The sequence below is a fragment of the Toxotes jaculatrix genome, chromosome 9 (assembly GCF_017976425.1).
Source record: "Toxotes jaculatrix isolate fToxJac2 chromosome 9, fToxJac2.pri, whole genome shotgun sequence".
Taxonomy (NCBI): Eukaryota; Metazoa; Chordata; class Actinopteri; family Toxotidae; genus Toxotes; species Toxotes jaculatrix.
The window spans coordinates 12706029-12726228 of record NC_054402.1 but is presented as its reverse complement, the minus strand read 5'-3'; the positions used below and the strand labels follow the sequence as shown (position 1 = coordinate 12726228).

General features: G+C 41.4%; 1 protein-coding gene across 1 annotated transcript in view; it reads right to left on the bottom strand.

Moving 5' to 3' along the window:
• Nucleotides 1-20200, bottom strand: part of grik4 (glutamate receptor, ionotropic, kainate 4) — a 132397-nt gene that overhangs the window by 28219 nt on the left and 83978 nt on the right. The window contains exons 7-9 of the mRNA XM_041046130.1: nucleotides 19762-19923; nucleotides 16306-16458; nucleotides 14806-14910 (exon numbers count right to left, since the gene is read on the bottom strand). Coding sequence (XP_040902064.1) covers nucleotides 14806-14910; nucleotides 16306-16458; nucleotides 19762-19923 — 420 coding nt within the window. The remainder of the gene's footprint in view (nucleotides 1-14805; nucleotides 14911-16305; nucleotides 16459-19761; nucleotides 19924-20200) is intronic.

Below are 20200 nucleotides of genomic sequence, written 5' to 3'. Positions count from 1 at the left end.
AATCTGCCTCCCTCCATTATGAATATTATATAGGAGGAGTAATGAGAGAATATAGCATCAAATTTGGCCTTTATACTTTGTTGGTGTGATTCAATCCCTGTCACTTGAATAAGTTCTCTGATTACATGCTAGAAAACCTTTGGGAATATTGTTATTGGTTGGAGTCAGACCGCAGAGGATGAGCTGTTTGATAATCAGCGATTGAAGTCTGATAAGAGAGAAAAAAAAAAGAAAAGCTACAGTAAACAAAGTTTCCAGGCTTGGTCATAGATGGTTTCAAGGCTAAATTGCCAAAATTCTCTAGAGACCCAGCCCATTCATGTTGATCAGTGTCTACATTTGGAAGCCGTTTAACCACTCTCCCAACACTAATGATGAATTCTGATGTGAGATACAAAAAAAAAAAAAAAAAAAAAAAAAAAAGGAAGAGAGAGCTCCCGGAATCAAAGATTTCCTTTGAGAGTGTATGATCAAAAAGAGCTCGCCTTCCATTTCCTCTGATGTACTTGTTGGGAGAAACAGCACCTTGCTCACACAAATAGACTACAGCTACCCAAACCCCCTGCACAACACATTCCACACTCCACTGATGATGGCCTCAAGAAACAGAGAGGAAGAAAATGTGAACACACTGTAGCGGGACCAAAAAGGGGACCTGTGAAATATGGTGTTCAGCAATCAGCACACACAATCAGTTGTCAGAGCCTGTGGAGGTGGCGGGAGGTGGGAGTCTGTGGCCTGGCTGGGCTCAGCAGGTGTCACCAGAGGTCGGAGTGTGGGGGTGACTGAGAGGGTAATGGGATGGGGTGGCACCTTGTGTCCTGCCCACGAACAGGAGGTGGAGAGAGGGGAGAGAAGGGAGAGAGGGACTGGAGGCAACTGTGAGCAGGAAGAGAGAAGAAGCATATGCTGGCGGGGGAGGGACTGGCCCTTTGGTGGCCTGGCCGTCAACTCTCTGAGATGAGAGGGGGGGGGGAGAAAATAGAGCTGTACTGTCTGTGAGTCACTCTGACTAACAGGAAGGAAGATGTTTACATCAGCTTGTGTAAGCAGGAATGAATGTTCGGGAGCAAACACACTGTGACATTTATCAAACAGACTGAAAACCTTTAATGTTGTAATTACTCTTTGTAATAAATTATACATTTTATTATGACAATTATTTATTTTACATTAAACATCTATTATGAAAATAGAGTGTCTAAAAATTTGAGAGACACCAATACACAACTAATTTAACTGATGAAATATTAATTAATTTCCTTTACAGCATGATTTGTAATTTTGTAGGTTGTACAAACTCCAAAGTGAAGGGAACCCTAACCATTGCATTAATCCTGGTGAAGCAACAGCATTTAGCCATTGCTTGAAACCTCATTATACACGAAGCACAACCCGAGAATCTATTAGCCTCATAAGCTTTTATCATTGAGAGAGGAAGCTGCATACATTGCCATATACCAGACTGTGTTTGGGTACAATATAAATAGTTGCCACTTGATGTATCTCATTTGCAGTATCATTAATTTGGTATTTACACTGCAATTACAATAAAAAACTACCGTGCAGTACGGCCAGTGAATCTAGGAAACAAATTCAGGCAAAGTTCAGACTGTTGAAGAGCACTGTGCACTATTTATTTTCCTGAGAAACAAGAAGGCAGGAGGAAGAATAGGGTATAATAAGAGAGAGGGGAATAGGAGAGGAGCAAAAGGAAAAGACCGAGAGAGAAACAGAAAGATGCAGGGGAATGTCAATCACTTACTGAGTAGGTGCGGTGAGGCTGGCAAATGGAAAGAAAATCAATGAGAAAGTATGAGGAGCAGCAAGCTAGGGAGGCAGAACATAAGGCGGAGGGAACAAGAAAAAGAGGCAGCAACTGAGAGACAGAAAAGTCAGAGAGAGGGAGAGTTTATGCGACGGCGAAATAAAGAGAAAGAGCGGGGGAGTGAAGGAAAGAGAGAGAGACACGGAGAGAGTGACAACAAGTGGAACGACGCACCCTGTGAGGGATTACCCAGGGTTCATTCTGCAACCTGGAATTACAGCACGAGGAAAAGATTAGGGGGGCTGCTCACTGAAGCGTCAGGATTGGCTGATTTTCCTGTCAAAAAATGCCGTATCCAATAGGGTGTGGCGAGACTGCACTGTGACAGACGCATCCATCATATACGAGGGAAGCAATAGCTACCATTATCAAACATAATGTCATACAGCACACTTACACCGAGGCTAAAGCACTCAGGTGTCACGGCGGTGCAAATGAGCCTGAGTCGCAATGCGTGTCTCTGGCTGTACGCTTGCATGTGTGCACGCCTGTTTGTGGCTGTTTGTATTGCAGAAGCAAAATATCCTCATGGGCCTCTGAGGATGGACTTTTATTGCTCTTATAGCAACATTATGCTATTTCAGCTTGAGGAAAAATGTGCTGAAGTAAATGTAGTTTCTACCCATCAGTGGACATTACCACGAGTTGAATCAGCAGCTAGCACCCGGTTAAAACTAAACAGAGGACAGTTATATTTAGCGAGCACCCACTCTGCCTCACAGTGATCGCATTGTTCAAATGAAAAGCAAAGTCATTGTACTACTGTGTGTTTGTGTGTAACTGTTATGCGTGTTTTCTCTGTGGAATAGTGAGTGGGAAAAAAATGGGCTATGTTTTTACAGAAGCTCTCTCTGGTGTGACTCATTATCAGCAGGAATGAGACTAATCAAGGCGGCGCCATAGGCATATTTCAGGGCTAGACGTACACAGGTCGGGGTGTAGGTGGTTGGCACTGCCATACAGTAAAGAGAGGGCTGGGGAAAGCACACAGGTGTGACTCTAGTCCTGATTGAAGAAAATGACCTGCAGACTTGCTATTACTTCCTGCTGGTCAAGAAGTCTCTAATCCCTGTCAATGGAGAAAAGGTGGAAAAAGTTGACCTGGTTTCACTTTTAAAATCTGTTGTTTTGCAACAGTCTGAATTGTGATTTGAGCTGTGTTTGTTGCTTTTGAACACACACACACACACACACAAACGCATTATATTACTGTACATCTGGTAAATTACTCCAAATCTAGGCAGCACATTCATTATTTGGCATTATGGTAAATAATGGCATTGCTTGTTCCATCGTCATAATGAGACACAAGCTCTGGGTTGCAGAGAAGGTCTTTCGGCTGTCAGAGCAGATCTTCAAAGCAGCACTGCATGTTCTCCAAGTGCTGCATCCCCTGTAGAGCAGACAACAAACAATAGATGCCCTCGCAGTCACAGTCCCTGCTCTGCCGGTCCACTGCTGACAGTCCCAATGTCTTCATCTACGGCGACCAAGTTAGTGGAGACGTACTCTAAACACTGGGGATGGACCAAGACCTATAGGGATGTGTGTCAAACCCAACTTAGCTCATGATCTCAACCTATTCCAACTCTTCTGAAATGTATCATAGAGATCTGGGATAGGAAGTGCTAAACATTACAGCACTTACAGCAGCCAAAAAAAGGACTGTGTAGATGGACAAAACCACACTGTCTAAGCACAAATGCTCCACCACAGGAATATATACTGCTTAAAATCTCCAAAACAGAATTCTGGGAGGATTCAAAGATCAGATCATACCTGCTTGGGTCCTTCTGGGACGGAGGGGGGAGCTTGTGACTGGGTTCAGCGAGAAGAACAGACAGAAATTTGTCTGTCCATATATCGTGTTTTGCTACTGTGACTCCCCTGCATAAGTTTGAGGCAGACTAATATATATACTGCACAATGTAGGCAGAAAATCAGATTTCAAGTGTTTTGCTGACCCTTGTTGAGTTTTACAATAATAAAAAAAATAATGCTTACAATGAATGTAATATCAAATGAAATCCTTTAAAGTATCTAACAAGACTGCTGGGAGAGCAGAACGCGAGGATGAACCCAGAAGAGAGAACAAGTGAAACAATACCCATAAGGTTACAATGCATCTATGGTTGCTCTGTAGCTACATTATATCGGGAGTCTTGGTAGGAATTCAAGGGTGCACTGTGCAGACTGATAAAAACAGAGACGCAGAGGCAAACTTGGAGGCACACAGGCACAGAGGCACTCAGGCACATACACATAAATTTGCATGTACAGGCATACTACACACATAATACACACACTCAAACACTCACACACTTACACACTCACACACACACACACACACACACACTCAGCCAAGCAACACATACGCAGTCTCACCCAGCCTTGAAATCCGTTAAGACTGGGGGATCTTGCAAAACAGCTCATCCATTCTGCTTTTGATCTATTCCCCATCTCCAGCCTGCAAAGTGCAAACTGAGAAAAACAAAAGAGGAAACGGGACCACTGTACGTCTCTGAGAGACCAAACAAAGGAGAGAACCAGAGACACACAGAGGATGCTGGTGTGTGCAGACTAGTGATGTGAGTCTCCGCATCGACAACTTCAATATGAATTTCAATATGTAGTCACAGATACAGCACAGGGAAGATAACTTTGAGCAGGTAGATGATTTAACAGGATTGCATTAATTTCTTATTTGATCTCATACAACATGAATGGCTGCAATTCCATATAGTTAACCGCAATATATACTGCCTCTAATATGTGTAACACTGATGTGTTTTGCATACGCGCAGGAGAAGGGAGTTGCATCAAACCTCGTCTTTGACCGGCTCAGGATTTCTTCCCAGCTCGGTGAATCTCGGTCAAGATGAAAAAAAAAAAAGGGAAATGCAAAAACGTCTTGAGGGAGAATATGCCAAACGACGGCTAATATGATTTGTAAACAATGCTGCCCAGCTTTCCCCCAGTCCCATACATTTAAATCAACAGTCGTATCGCGCAGCTGACAGTCCTCACCACTGTCACATCGCTGCTAAAAATGACTCTGTGTCTGTGTGCATGTGTGTCCAAGAAAGAAAAAAAAGTGTCTAGGTCAGATAGCATTAGCGTACATATGTATGTACATGTTGTACAAAGTCTTATAATTGGAATCAAACCCGCTCATGTTAGGCCAGACATTCTAATCAATAAAATGAAAATGAAATGAGAAGCAATCTAATAACAGTGATGAGTTTTTTGCTAGCAGACAAGTTGTTTCTTCTCAACATTCATAGCTTCTCTGACTCTGTCTCTGTCTGCAGCACTCAGGACGTTTAACTCATGACAGAGACAGCTTTGTGTGCAATAAACTGGAGGTGACAAAGCCGCTCACAAACCGATCCATGGCTTTGCCACTGAGTGTTACTGACATTAGAAAGAGGGAGTGTGGCTTTTACATTGTAACTAAACTTTATATAACAGTTTCTCCACATCAGAACCCTTTTTCTGAGCAAGGTTTACATGTGATAAAAAATAAAACCAGTGTACACTGAACAGAGAGCATCACTAACACCAGAGAGATTAAAGCAACATGAAAGAAGGAGCTACACCAGGGATAACTGAACCTGAAAAATGAAGTGGGCATGCAAAATGTTGTTGGAGGAAGTGATAGAAAAGACGATAGTGAATTCACACTTTTAATTTCAGCTTCCAGGCAGTAGATTCCAAAGTCTAAATTCCCTGCTGGAAAAGCACAGGGCACCTTCGGTCTCCACAATGAAACGTACAGAAATGGAAGAAAAGAAAAAAAGTAGATGGCACAAAAACAAGGTGAAAGAGAAACCGTGTTTAATGGATAATATTTGGAAGTTAATGTGGTCTGACATGCTGCTGCAACCTGCTGCAGTTCCAGTGGCATGAAACATGAACTACACACGCAAATGAACATAAACACACACCATCTACAACAGCAGAATACTGACAACTAAATCTCACTGTAATGCTCGTTGATGCGATGTTGAATGTTATTACTGGGATATGGCAATAGATAAAATATTGTATAAACACAAAATACAAATACAAAAACCCAGAAAAGAGAGGAACTCCTTTTTTTTCCAGCAGGCTTTATAGTTCCTTGATCTGATCCTCAGAGATTCTCTGCAACTTTTCAGGAACAATTTTATTTAACAGTGAAATAATACAGCCGCATTGCATACTGGCAAATAAACAATGAATTTATGCCACTACTATCTCCTTTTCCCTGCTGGCAACTAGCAGCTTTCCATTCCAGGCTTTGCCCTCAAATAGTCAATATTATATACTTCCTTTGTTGACTACCAGATTGGGTACGACCAGGGGGCCTTTTCTTGGGAGATTTTAAATTTCACAGGCATTTTATGAATTTTGCAGGACAGTAAAACTCAATTTACAGGCCAGGAATTTATGTATAACACCAGAGCACCTTGTTTTAGGAGGCCATCTGGAGCACCTTTCCTTTTGATTAAAACGGTCACCTCTTGCGATGTAAAACTTGTGGTAATTATTATTTGCAATCACACATCTATAACACAGAGTGACTTTCTTTCTAATACAGACTATTTCTCTGTCTGAGTCTCTCGTTCACACAGACACACACACGCTGAGTCAAAGACTGAAGTATGTTTAAACGGCACAGCTGGATGAGATCAGAGGGCTACCTAAGTCTCTAAACTTAGTGGCAGTAGCTCAAGCAGCAGCTCTTACATATTAGCCCCTGTATGTCTATCAGACCTGGTTAAGATGTACTCATCTCTGCTTGAGCCCGAGGCAGAGAAAGAGATCCAAGCCATGTCGTGATGTGCTGAGCTACACCAGGCTCCTATGATAATGTCCTTCAAGGAAAGGAAAAAGGGTGGAAACAGTCTTGAATCTGTCAACCTGCAGCGCACCACCCCACACCTCTCATCCCCTTACATTCCCCCCCCCCTTTTTCCCCTCTCTACATTGCCGTACCTGGCCCTTCCCTCCCTCCTTCCCTCACATTGCAGCAGTGGAGAGAAACCTGAATTGAGTGCATCTGCATCCATAGCAGCGGGGGTTGCTAGAGTAATAGTTCTCAGAGACGGGTGGGAGCAAAGAAAAGGGGAGGGGAAGAAAAAAGCAGATTGCCGTAATAAACATAGGAGCAGTGCTGACAGGAAATAAATAAATCCAATAGAAAAGAGAAAGAAATTGAACGAGCATGCTCACCCTTTAACTGGAGGAAGTCTTGTGTAAATAACACAGCTCAAATCATTTCATGCAAATTGAAGTGGTGCCCATGCGGTATCTATGTGTGTCCGAGAGTGTGCGAGCATGTGTTTGTGCGTGTGTCTTAAGATATTCCAGGCACTCAGCATTCCCTCACAAACAGGGAAGCAGATGAGGATAGAAAGACTCTCCTTTTACTTAACCACCTCTGCTCCTTGGCTTTGCTTCTGAAGACCTTGGCACAAGGACACCTGGGGGACTAAAGTCTATTTAAAAAAAAACAGAATTATCTCTCGCAGTTGTGTGTCTCTGCCAACCAGTCAAGTTGCAGTTTACATCCATTTCTGTCTGGACGCATATATATATGTAGTGAAGACTTTGAGGGAATTTATCAAAAGGCATAAAAGGGTATTTTATGATAATCAGTGACCAAAAACACATTTTGTGAGGTCACAGTGACCTTGCCCTTTGACCTTTGACAACCAATTTCTAATCAGTTCATCCTTGAATCCAAGTGGACGTCCTGAGAAATCGCATTCATGAGAATGTGACGCACGGACCGAAGGATGGAGTATTCTCTACCTGAGCTAGAAACTTAATCAGTTCTTTGTATTTAGGCAATTCACTCTTAATGCTGCAGCAAATGTAATCTACCCTGATGAAAAAAAAATGAGCTTGGGACACTTGTTTTCTATTTCAGTAAATCTGCCAAGGGTTGTTTAGGCAGCTTGCGCATTTGCCTAGAGAGATTTCTATTACTACAGTGGAAGTAATGGAAAAAAAAGAACTCAATGGAAAAAAAAAACACATTTTCAAGTTATGTTGATGGGATTAGGGGAGCAGAATTTGAAGTTGGCAAAAAACAAAGTGAGAGAAACTGTGCAGCTTCAGTGACAACTGGTGCATCCACAGTCCCAGTCACTAAAGAAAAAAAATGCCTCAAACTCTTTCTCATATTTGTTTTACAGCTTTGGCAGTTGAGCTAAGTTCAATCTTGAAAGCTTCACAAGAACACATTATGAATGCACTAGAATCTCAGAGCAGAATCTATTGTTGATCATCGACTTTTTCAAATCACCTGTGGATTTTATAATGAGAACAATTTGCTTTGAGACATGCTGCCATTGGCCTTTGGCCTTTTTCCACATCTGGCCAGAGTGTCCTGCTGTAACCTAACTCATAACCCAATCCTTCCTGTCTCTTCAACTGTGCCTCTGCAACTCAAAATATTTCTCTCTTGTTTCTCTCCCTTCTCTCTCACAGGTGGTTTGTAAACCGAAGCCGTGATTAAGTGCCTCCATCATAAAGCTTAATTAGTGATTCTCTTCTCTCCAGAAATTGGCCTAGAGTGTTTGCAGCTCAACAACCCTCTACAATGCACAGGGACAAACACGTGTGCATGTGGCATGTACAAAAACACACGCATACACAAATACACCAACAGGCACAGATGTGGAAGCTGATTTCATAGCACTCTATAGCTGATTCATAGCATTCTTTCTTCTGCATTGCCACACAACAGAGGCTAGTGCTGTAACAGGCAACAGCTTGCCTTCCCCAAACTGCAATAATTACTCATTTTACAGCTTTCTCCAATTAACAGGCGTGCTGCTGTCAGTGAGCTCCATGCAGAAAATGAGGGCCAGTCTACGGAGGCCAGGGGGCTGGAGAGAGGCTGGACTGCTCTGTCAGTATGTGTGTGCTGTGGTGCGCTTGGCTGGCAGGCTGCAGTGTGTTTGTTTTGGAAAACACTTGTGCCTCTGCTAAACATGCAAAGATGGTGGTGGGCTCGTTGTGTGTGATTGTGTACAGAGCCAAGAGGCAGGCAGCGGGGGCTGGCATCAACCCCATCAGCTCTCAGTCACACACACACACACAAAGCATAAACATAAAAATCATGCATACATGCATGTGCTGCCACACAACAGCACATACACACTGTGAACTGATGTCAGATAGATCAGTCAGTGGTCCTACAGCTGCAGTATCACAATAAAGTGACAACAGCTCTCATACTTCTGATCCCCCACACAGAAAATGCTGTAATCCATTCTAGCAACAAGGATGTGGGTTAGGAAACTGCTCCATCTTTTCATGTTCCAGGAGAAGAGAAAGCCATCTGTGTGTTCAGAGGAACAGGTTGAGTTATATTAGCCATTTGTATGTATATATCCAGAGTGATAGTGTTTTACGCCGTACCCCTGGTGTTCACACCATCTGGAGGACATACACTCAGAAACAAGTTCACATTTGCACACACACACACACACAAGCCGAGATGGTTCTTCATATTAAGCTCCTTTATCTAGCTCATTACAATGGCTTGTGAAAGGACGTAGCAAAAGGATATAGAGGATTACAGTCAATTCACTTAAAATAATATGATTAGTCATTTCAAGAAGAAATAGGGGTAAAGGTTGGTGTTGCTGCTGTCAGTATTAGGTGTGCTGACAGCTAAAATAGTGCAGGTACAAAAAAAGAGCCCCAGCTGTTATTTGATATGCAGGAATATTGTTTTAAAGTTTTATAGCTTTGTCCTAACCTCTGTCCTTCATTTCCTATTTTTCTCTCACACACCTTTTCTGTCTCATTTGCTTCCTCCCTGTCATCCTCTTGTCCTCTTCCCTCATCACTCTTTTCCCTCTCTCTCTCTCTCTCTCGCTCACTCCCGCCACCTGCCTCACTCTCCTCCTCTGTGGATTGTTGTTGGTAACAGGTGCCAGTGGTGCCTCGGCCAGAGCACGGACTATGTCATGCCAACTTCTTACACCATCATCATTGGCCTACCTGGCTGTCCGCACAGGAGCAGCTGGGAAATTTACTATGCCTGCCAAAACTGAACAAATAAAAATGATTACATAATGCAGGCACACCATACTCTGGAAGTGAGGTAGGCTAACCAAACTGTCATCTGAAATGGTGGTTCTCAAGCTTAAATTGAATACTGCTATTTTGCTTTTATGTTATGCTTATATAGTTAAGGTACTCTAGATGGGTCACTTTCAGATAACATTATAGAATCTCTCTGTGAAGAATTTGGCAAAAAATATTTTTTTTTCAGTAAGTCAACAATGTATTTTTAACAAGAAACAAAAGAAATTAAAAAAAAAAAAACATTTCCTATTTTTTTGGTTAACATTCTGAATGCAAATCCTTGCAATCCTTGCTGCAGTCCTGAACTAGTGGGAACAGATCCAGTGAGGACTAACTGTTACTGACTACTACAGATGAGGAGGTTTGATTTAAAAATAAAGCATGGATGTCCTTCTCCAAATCCTTAGCGCTCAAGCACAAGCAAGGATTAATATTCTAATCAGACCTGATACTTACATCAAAGATGCAAAAGGCAAAGTAGATCCAGTGACTGGTGCTCATTACTTGTTAGGTTATAAAGTGATGCAGAAAACAACCCGAGATGTTGCCTAAACAGACGGATGGATGGGCAGAGAACGGATAAAACAGAGTGTGAGTGTGTGTGATGTGTGCGAGTGTGCGATGTGTGAAAATGCCTGCTTGAGAAATTCAATTTGTGACGGTGATTGGCTGTAGAGTGTTGAACCCCCCGAGGAGCTGATGGTTACACGTGTGAGGCGATCTATAGCACAGCCACAGGGCTTGGGATGAGAAGATGGCGGGTGGTACTAACTAAGGAATGAATGAGGAAGTAGGGTAGAGAAATGGCAGTCCACAGCTGCATGCAACACACTTCATTGCTCTGTAGCTCCAGAAAGTTTTGGATGGATGTTGATGGAAGACATTCTTTTCTCTTTTCAGGTTGCATTCTGAATGAGAGACATGCATCTTGCATTTTCTGGCAGGACACAGTGAGGGCGTTGTAGACTATAATGCTACTACTCTATCGTAACCAGACAGAAGATAGTATCAGTGTCAACCTCACATGTGCTGATTTGCAAATATTCTGCTTAAACTCGGTGTGTGTAGGTGTGAGTGTGTGCGTGTGTGTGTGTGTGTGTGTGTGTGTGTGTGGGCAGTGAGCCACCTTCCTTATCTCTGCCAAGGCCCTGGCACCTCCAGTGTCTGCCTGGCTGAAGAAGCCCCAACCCAACAGCATGTGGGAGGTGTTAGTCAACAAAACAAACAACACCCCCATCCTGCCCCCCCCCCTCGTCTAACACCTTTGCTCTCCCCATTAACATAACTGGCAGGGCTGCTTTATAATACTTCTGGTTGAAATCATCACATTAGCCCTGATAGCATTATCCCTCTGCTTGACTGGCCCAGTGCCAGTATAAAGAGGGGACATGGGGAGACAGACAAGGTTAATAAAGGCAGATGGGCCGCTGTCTGACTCTTTTACCGGCTGCTTAGGTAAGATTTTTCTCACACTCAGTCTGGAACTCCATCCCCTCTTCCATGGAGCCGTACTGAAAAGGATCAAATGCTTTAAAACAGACGGGTGAAACTCAGTTTGTCTGTCTGTGTTTTGTCTGTGTCAAAATACGATAACAACAACTACTTAAAATGCTGTAGATAAGAGAGCAAAAATACAGCTATCTGCAGCAGTAGAGTGGGGACAGTTTGTTGGATTATGGATAAGTTAATAACTTATCTGTCATTGCTGCATACATAATGCAGCAATGACAGAAAAACACAACACTCGGGGCAACAGGGAATGGCACATTATAGCTGTCAGGGTGAAGGACAGGTATTTTCAGGGGAGATACTATGCATAGTTTGGCACAGCACCATGAAAAAGCATAAACTTGAGGGATTACAGTTATCGCTTTACATCAAGCATTAGGCCTTTAGATGAAATGTGAAATATTGAGTCCTGGCATTTATAGAAAACAGGGTTTTAAGAGCTGTGTAAAAAAAACAAGCTGTGTAAAACTAGCACACAATATCAGCTACTGAATGTAAATTCGACCATTCAGAGTAGTCTGTGCTATTCACTCATAAAAGGACACATGTATCGAGTAGACGCCAGCAGATAGTCAGGTGTAATCCTTTCATTGTATGGACAGAATAGGAGTGAGAAAGAAGCTTAGACAATGAGGGGGACAGAGAAAAAGAAGAATAACTACTGAATTCAGTTTAGTTGGATAAAAGCAAAGGAGAACATGTTTGCCTGATTATTTGCATCTATGTGTGTTTATAGATGAGCATCTACTGGCCATCAAACCCCAGATGCAGAGAGCCTGCTTATTGTGTCTCCCCTCACGTTGGCATCTGTAACGGGAGTGAACAAACCAGATTAGACGTGTGCTCTGCAAAGCATAGCTACACAGTGTGCAGATATCATGAAATGCATGAGAAAATGACACTGAAAATGTTTTTTTTTTATCATGTCACCACTGAGGTATATGCATGTATACAATCCTACGCCCACCACTGTCTTTACTGTTGTTTTTCTTACGTAGTGTACAAGTGCACAGATGTCACGTTGATGTCATGATATGTTATAGTCACTAAAGATGATCTGGTTTCTCGTCACTGCTTATACCTTTTGCAAAATGGAAGCAATGATTTGTGATTTTAAAACTGGGTAAACTTGTGTGAACTTTATAGGTTATTCATTACAGTATTAAGGATGTATGAAGTAGGTCATAACATAGATAATATACATTTATGGTCTGTATTTGAAATTAATGCTTATATCTGCACTGACACAGTACTCATCTCCAAAGTACATCACGGTCTTGGATCTGTATGTTGCCAAACTGAAGCTTAATCTATGCTCAAGGCACTCAACAGTAGTCTTTTGGCAAAACTAATGCATTTATGAAAACATGTTGCAAGATCCAACTGTCACTGCTACATACATGTAGAATTTTATAACGTCAAAAACAATTTCAAGGACTGTGTTGACACGAAAAACTCTCTACTTCTTTAAACTGAGCTGGCAGATAAAACTGTTTTTGTACTTATATAAGTCATCAATATACATTTCCCCCTTTTAATTTATTTTGTGAATTTTCCCCGTCACTTGGTTCACCACTATAGTCTTATTTATCCCCCAATTCCTTGATATGGCACACACTGTGATATCTGTCACAACACATCAGTGTATAAAATGGAAACTTTAGCTTTTTTGTGACTCACATGAAAGATGCTATCTTTATAAATATTTTAAAACCCAGGGTTACGCATCTATTACCATAAAAGTAAACAGGACCACAGCCAGATTATTCATCTTGATCCACACCTCTATCACTCAGCTATTCAGAGCTTCTGCTATACTTTTGTGCTGATGTTTACCTCTGAATCGTTTTTCGCCTTCCACCAATCACTCACGTACAACCTATACTTTTTTACCTGGGAGACCAGCCACAAATTTTTACTGCTGGTGACGGCTCAGCTCCACTGGAGCATTTGGAGATGCTGTTGATGGATGGGAGAGTATTGGGTAATCACTTTGCCCAAACAGATTTTCCCCAGCCAGTCTTGGATTTGAAGCAACGATCTTGTCTCTACCTGCCTTGCTAAACTCCCGGTCACTGGTTCTCTATCAGAGGGTTCAAAAAAATACATACACCACTTGAATTTTACGGTTATTTCTGTGTTTACACATTTTTACTGGTGACATTTACTGGTTTTATGTACATCATACAGTATCGAACAACAAGTCTTCAGGCAGGGTTTCTAGAAATCAGATACTACAGATGTGAGGTTTAACGTTTCTCAATCTGTGAATCCTTGACACGAAGCATCAGAAACTACTGCTGTAATGTCTCACAGTGCATAGCAGCCCTGCCATCCACGCATTAACAGACAGTACTCTAATCTGTTCAAAAGCTCTTGTCACTTATATTTCATTACTGACTATTTTCACTTCTTGTAATCCTTGTAAATGTGTTTAATCTGAAAAAAAAAAAAAAAAAAAAAAAAAACAAACTGTAAAATAATTTGAAACCGTGTTCCCTGACGTGAAACAAAGAGATGTCAGGGGAGATCACTTTCAGAGACTGTGCAGGGTAGTTCAGGGTGTATTTTCATTAAACAAACGAGCAAAACAAGACTGTTTGTGTAGGAAGATTGAAATCCCAGCATGCACTGAGGCAACACTGGGGCGACTGGTATAGATCAGTGCTACCCACAAATTCCTGCTGATATAGTCATTTTGTAAAACAAGTCGGTAAAATATTACTGTAGTAAAATATTACTGCTGTGATTCGTTGTTCCATAAAGAATCACATCCTCAAGTGTGGACCGAGTGTTTATTCACAATTACAGATATATCTGTGAAACCAGCAACAGCAGGAGCAGTGCCAAAGCCAGCACCTTTTGGCTTCGGTTTTAACCTGAATTTATTTTCTGTAAAAATATGCTTCTTGCCACCTTCAAAGAGGCACCCCTAATATTTAATTTTGTCCTCTGGCACCTTAACTTCTGCCGGTATAGGATAATGGGGATTGTCTGCACCAAAAGACATCAGTTGAACAAGTGTTATCACAGCTCCCTGCTGTACGATCCAGCTCACATTACATCCCTGCCATAAATACAACTGTAACATTTGCCAGAAGTAGCGCCCTATTGGGATCAGGACTGTGCTGGAGTGCTTTGTGTTCAGCAATAACAGTTTTATTATGGCCAGTGTCTATCTAAAGAGAAAATGGAAGAATGTGTGTGTGGGTCAGTTCAGAAATACCAGACTATTTATATGTAAATTCTTTTGAACCAATCACATGAATGTTATGCGGTGGCAAGGCTGTACTGGCGTTGCCTGAATCTATATCGTGTGATTAGGTTGAAGACAAATAATACCAAAGTCAGATTTGTAAGACTGGGAGGTACTTTACCTGCCTTAGGCCGTCCTTGCTGTTCTGCATTATCCTCAGGGCGTAGTTAGACCTCTGACCTTTGCTGTTGAATTCAATGTGGCCTGTTAGACCTTCCAATTCTACCTATCCAACACAGAGACAGCAACACGTTAAAAGACGTCACCACATAATCCTGCTTCTTCCCTCTCAGCGACACATATTATGGATATGACTGGAGGCTACATTAGCACTACTGGCTCAGCACCAGCCTTCTGAAATATGTCACATTTAGAATAATAATATGAAGACGAGGCTGTAATATCTTCAATTTACAGCCAAATAGGAGAGCCATTAGTCACGTCTTCTTTCTCTGAGAGAGAAAGACAAACAGTCTGATATCGAACACATGCCACATTCAAGTATTTCGATAGGCCAATCACTTACAGCCATTTCTTCCTAATAGGAAAGAACATTTTATTCACTGACAGCTCATCTTTATCACTCCTCCATTGTCTCACAGTATAATGTAGAGTTGAGATAAACTGACCTAGTGGATAGGGTGTATATCTTTAAAAAAGATGAGAGCACAGACTCCACATTATTATCTGCTCCCACTGAAAATATCTAGGCTCTAAAATAACCAGTTCATGTGTAGCAAGTCAAGCAATAATGAAGATCTCAACAAGCCTGGCTATCTGACATCAGCTAATTAATGTAATCTCCTGTACTTTTTATTGTTGCAAATGAGAGAGTCAGAAAACAGGAAGAAAAAAACACATAAAAATGTGAAAAGGCTCACAACTTTGAAAAATAACTTGACATTTTGGGAAGCTAGCTTTTTCGCTTCCTTGCTGAGAGATAGATGTGAAGATCCTTGCAAAGAAACAGAAGGAAAAGGTAATTCTCCTTCCAACACTCCTAAAGCTCACTAATTAACATGCTGTATCACATTTGTTTAAACTGAACAAAAAACAAATTGTAAAAATGACAATTTGTGGTTTTACTGAGGGTTATGTGTCAGACTATTTTTTTAGCCTTTGTGGAGTTTCTGTTGCCTTCCTCACAACTTCACGGTAACAAGACCACAACAACAACAAGAGTCGCACACAGAATTAATTAAATGACGTCAGACTGTCAAACTTACGGAGATGTTCATTACTGCTTGGCTTTCTGAGCGTTAATTCGTATTTTATAACCTAGATATTTTTACTGACAGCAGATAATAATGTGAGATATGACGAGATATAACTGGCTAATATGTGAGTTTTACAGGTGCTGGCAGGCAGACTTTGTTATCTTTGAACAGAATCAGGTGAGCTGTTTGCCCTTGTTTCCAGTATTTATGCGAAGCTAAGCTAAGCAACTGCAGGCTGCAGCCTCATATTTACTGTACAGACATTGCAGTGGTATCAGTGTTCTCTATTCTAACTCAAGAAAGCAAACAACCGTATTTTCCAAAACTGTTGAACTACTCCTTTAGGGACTGTAGAGGCCAATACTGTCATCTGTTTCCATCACATCCAGCAGAGGCAATCTTACCATCCTCAGGTAATTCATGAGGCTGGTGCCGTGCTCCCAGATCTTGGAGGACTTGCAGGAGAGCTGAGTGGCGCCAACGTTCTGGCTACGGTTCAGCTCCTGGACCGCCGCCACCACCGCGTATACCGCATCAAAGAGCAGAGCTGAGGAGAGCTGCAGAGGAAGAGGGAAAGGGGAGGGAGGAAGGTGAATACATTATGCATTTCAGCGTGTGCGTGCACACACACACACACACGCACACGCACACACACACACACACACACACACACACACATTTAAAACTGCAAAAACTCAAAGCACACAAACTGCAAGTGTAACATGTCAGTGGTTAGCGGTCAGTGAGGGGTTAACCCATCCCTGGAGTGGCAGTGAGATTATTCCATTAGATCATTAGAAAGACTCTGATCTGCTGACAGCGTTGAAAACCATCTCTCTCTCTCTCTCTCTCTCTCTCTCTCTCTCTCTCTCTCTCTCTGTCTCTCTCTCTCTCTCTCTGTCTCTCTGAGAGACTCTGTCCTTCCTACTCTTATCCCCACTGAAGCTGGCACACACTGACTATTCCAATTACCGCCTGCCTCTCTCAGTGAGGGCCAGAAAACAGTGGGAGAGGCAGCTCTTCCTCTCATCTCCCCTGTACAAACAGCCTCATCGTCACTACCACTGCATCCTGCTATGTACATTTGATTAAAATGCATGATGCCCCGCATTAGAAGGTAGAGGAGGGTCTGAGATTCACTGCTGTACATCTGTGTAATGGAACTAGAGATGAAATGGCCCCGATGTTTGCTTGATATTGATAGAGGACTAGGAGGAATTGTGATGCATTGTAAATTCTGGAGACCAAGGATAATTACAACAGGGAATTAAACAGCAAAACTGTGATGTATTACAACCTTAAATTGGTTAGCATAATTAGTGGATTGCACATTAAGGTGTAAAAAAAACATGCCCATGGACACATTACAACCATGAGTCCATGAATTTTAGGTGTGACATGTGGAAGTAATGTCTTAAAAGATAAAGTCAAGCATTCAGATTTAAAAAGCATGCCAAAATGTTACAGCAGTATTTCTGATTATATTCCACTTGTATCTATTAATATCTGCGATGTGAGGCTAATGATGGCATGGCATTTACTCTCACTTCCTTTCTGTGTAGCATATAGAGTAGGCAGTATCAGTAAGTTAATCTTATATGACTTGTACAACAGGTCTTTTGTGTCTTAGTATAATTTCTGGATAGAAAAAAATCAGTGTTGTTTTTTTTCCTTGAGGCCCACTGTCTCAGCTGATGATATGCAGAAATACAGTGCACAAGTAAGATCTGCATGCTTCAGGAGCCACTGCACATTAGCAAATGGCAACTCCAGACTAAATGGGACAAGCTGCTGTGTCAGTCACATTCTAAATCTGTAACTATTCAAGGGAAGTTCTTAAAGTTTGGCATTTTCAGCCTGTGGTTTTGTTTGATGTTCTCTGACACAAATACAGTCACATCTTGTGTTGGATATTTTAGTCTCAGATGAAGGTAAGGATTATCTTTGCATCTGTGTGGTTACTTTGCTTGATGCTAATTTAACAATATAAATGTCATCACAAAATTGCACGATATTTAAAGGCATAATTAAAAAAAGGAATAATGTGTCCTGCCATAATTTGGCTCCTATAAAACCTTCTTCTCCTATGAACCCAATCCCGTTTAAATGTCACACCCTGCATTTTCTGAGATGAACTTTTATGATCAGCTGGCACGGCACCAGTCTCTATCTTGAATGCATTAAATGTATTACGTCTACACATGTAAAGAGGTCACTTGTATGCATTTGTTGTGTATGTGAGCCCCCACAGTCACATTTCCTCCAGACGTAATTACTGTTAATGAAAAGACAGCATATTATCTATGTGCATGTCTAAATGAGTTAATCACTTTCTTGCTCTGCTGTCATCAGCCTTTATTCTCTCTAGTTATTAGCTAATTAGTCACAAGTCCTAATTGCTGCAGGCTCAGAAGTATCCAAGTGACCTGCTGTGCACAGAACACAACATTTTTTCCTGCTGTGTTCAAACCATTCTTAACCTGTTTCACCACCCAGCTTGTGTGAGGCAGAAGGGGATGAAGGGTGCACATATGAGTGCATTTGTTTCATTTTTTTTTTTTTTTTTAACTTTCTCTTAACTTCAAACAGAGAGAAGACTCATTCATTAATTGATTGTGCTGGATTTCTGGCTCCTAATGAAGCCCTCAAGACAACAAAGACTTTTGACAGTGGCTGCTTTTTGGTACCCAGTGTTGATTTTATTGGTTCTTTGTTGTATTTGTTGTATTTCTAATTATTCACGTGTTTGGAAAAAGTAAGATACCTCCAAAGCTAGAAAATTTCTACCTTAATTACTTTGAAGATGTTTAACTCAAATACAGCATAAATTCAACTTCATATGTATGTGTCTAAAATATATAAAAATTATACTGTAAGCTTCAGCACTTATTAATATAATATATGTGATGAATGAGAGAAAGTTCATACTATATTAGCATTTAAGCCATGACACAGCTTCTCTTTACTGGTCTCTGAGAGCAGGAATTCAGTCTTCTAGCTCTTCTTGTTACTCTCAGATGTCTTTTTTATGAGTGACACTTCTGGACAAATGGGTGAGAGTCCATTGCCTTCAGAGGGATTATAAGGGTATCTGTAAATTTCCATCTCATAAACAAGCAGCCATTTACAAATAGTATGTTTATGAAGGTAGTTTGCAACATTTTACTTGCTGCATCCGAGGTAGAAAACTCAGATAAGCGTTGTGATAAGAATATAAAATGTTCTTGCATGAGGCCCAGTATTTCTGTCTAGTGTTGTTAGCTCAAAAAATAAACAGAAAAAAACCCCCGTACAAACCTGCAACAGTCTTCAGTCATTCAAATGCCAACAGTAGTTTGGTGATTGGAGGCTGTTTTGAAGTCACTCAATTCAAATGTGCAGAGCACAGTATGTTAAATGTAGAGCTAGAGACACTGTTTAGATGAGAACAGTGGATGATTTAAGGGGAGGATGCTGTGAAGGTAAGTCGCTCTTTTGTTTTGCATTTCCTCTGAAGCAAATTTAACAAGGAAGATGCCATTATAAATGTAATAAGTAGGGTGCCAAACGCTGCTAATGAGCTGTCTGGGAAACAACAATTGCCTACAGCAACACCTGCAATCACAGCAGTTAACTGGATAAATGTCATCCTTGTATATTTCACAGGCATTTTCGTGTCTAAGTGACTTCAGTGCTTCAGTTGGTGAGTTTGAGATAAAGCAGTGCACTGGTAGAGTAATCCCTAGGAAGGCCCTGTTTGGACTTGGTAAGGGAATAAATAAAGAGGGTTCTTCCATTATTCTTACATGGGTAACCTTAGTCTTCACAGTGTGTGTGAGATCATGTGTGTGTGACCATGTGTGTGTGTTGTTTGGACTAACTGGGGTTCCAGCGAAGGGTGCATGGTCACAGTTCTCTTGCCAGGAGCGGTTGAGGCTTAGCACAAAATCCTGGAAGAATGGATGAGTTTTGTTGAAGACTGAAAAACCGACTATGTTGACTCTCTGGTCCGCAACATCATCCAGTCGTAGTAAAGAGAACTCCTGCAGGGAAACATGAGAAAGAGACAGGCAGAAAGACAGAAAATGATTACTGGGCGAATGAAGCAGACTTGATGTGAGCTGTCATGTCACGTTATTCTGCCATAATCTACCGTACTCTGCTTTAAATAACATCAAATGATACACTGCATTATTGTCAAGGTAAAAAGGACGTGTTAATCAAACATGTTCACATTTGTCTCATTTAGTTTGCATTAACTTCCATTATTCCGGTTGATTGACATGAGAAAGCTGGAACAATTTGTTCATTCTCACCATT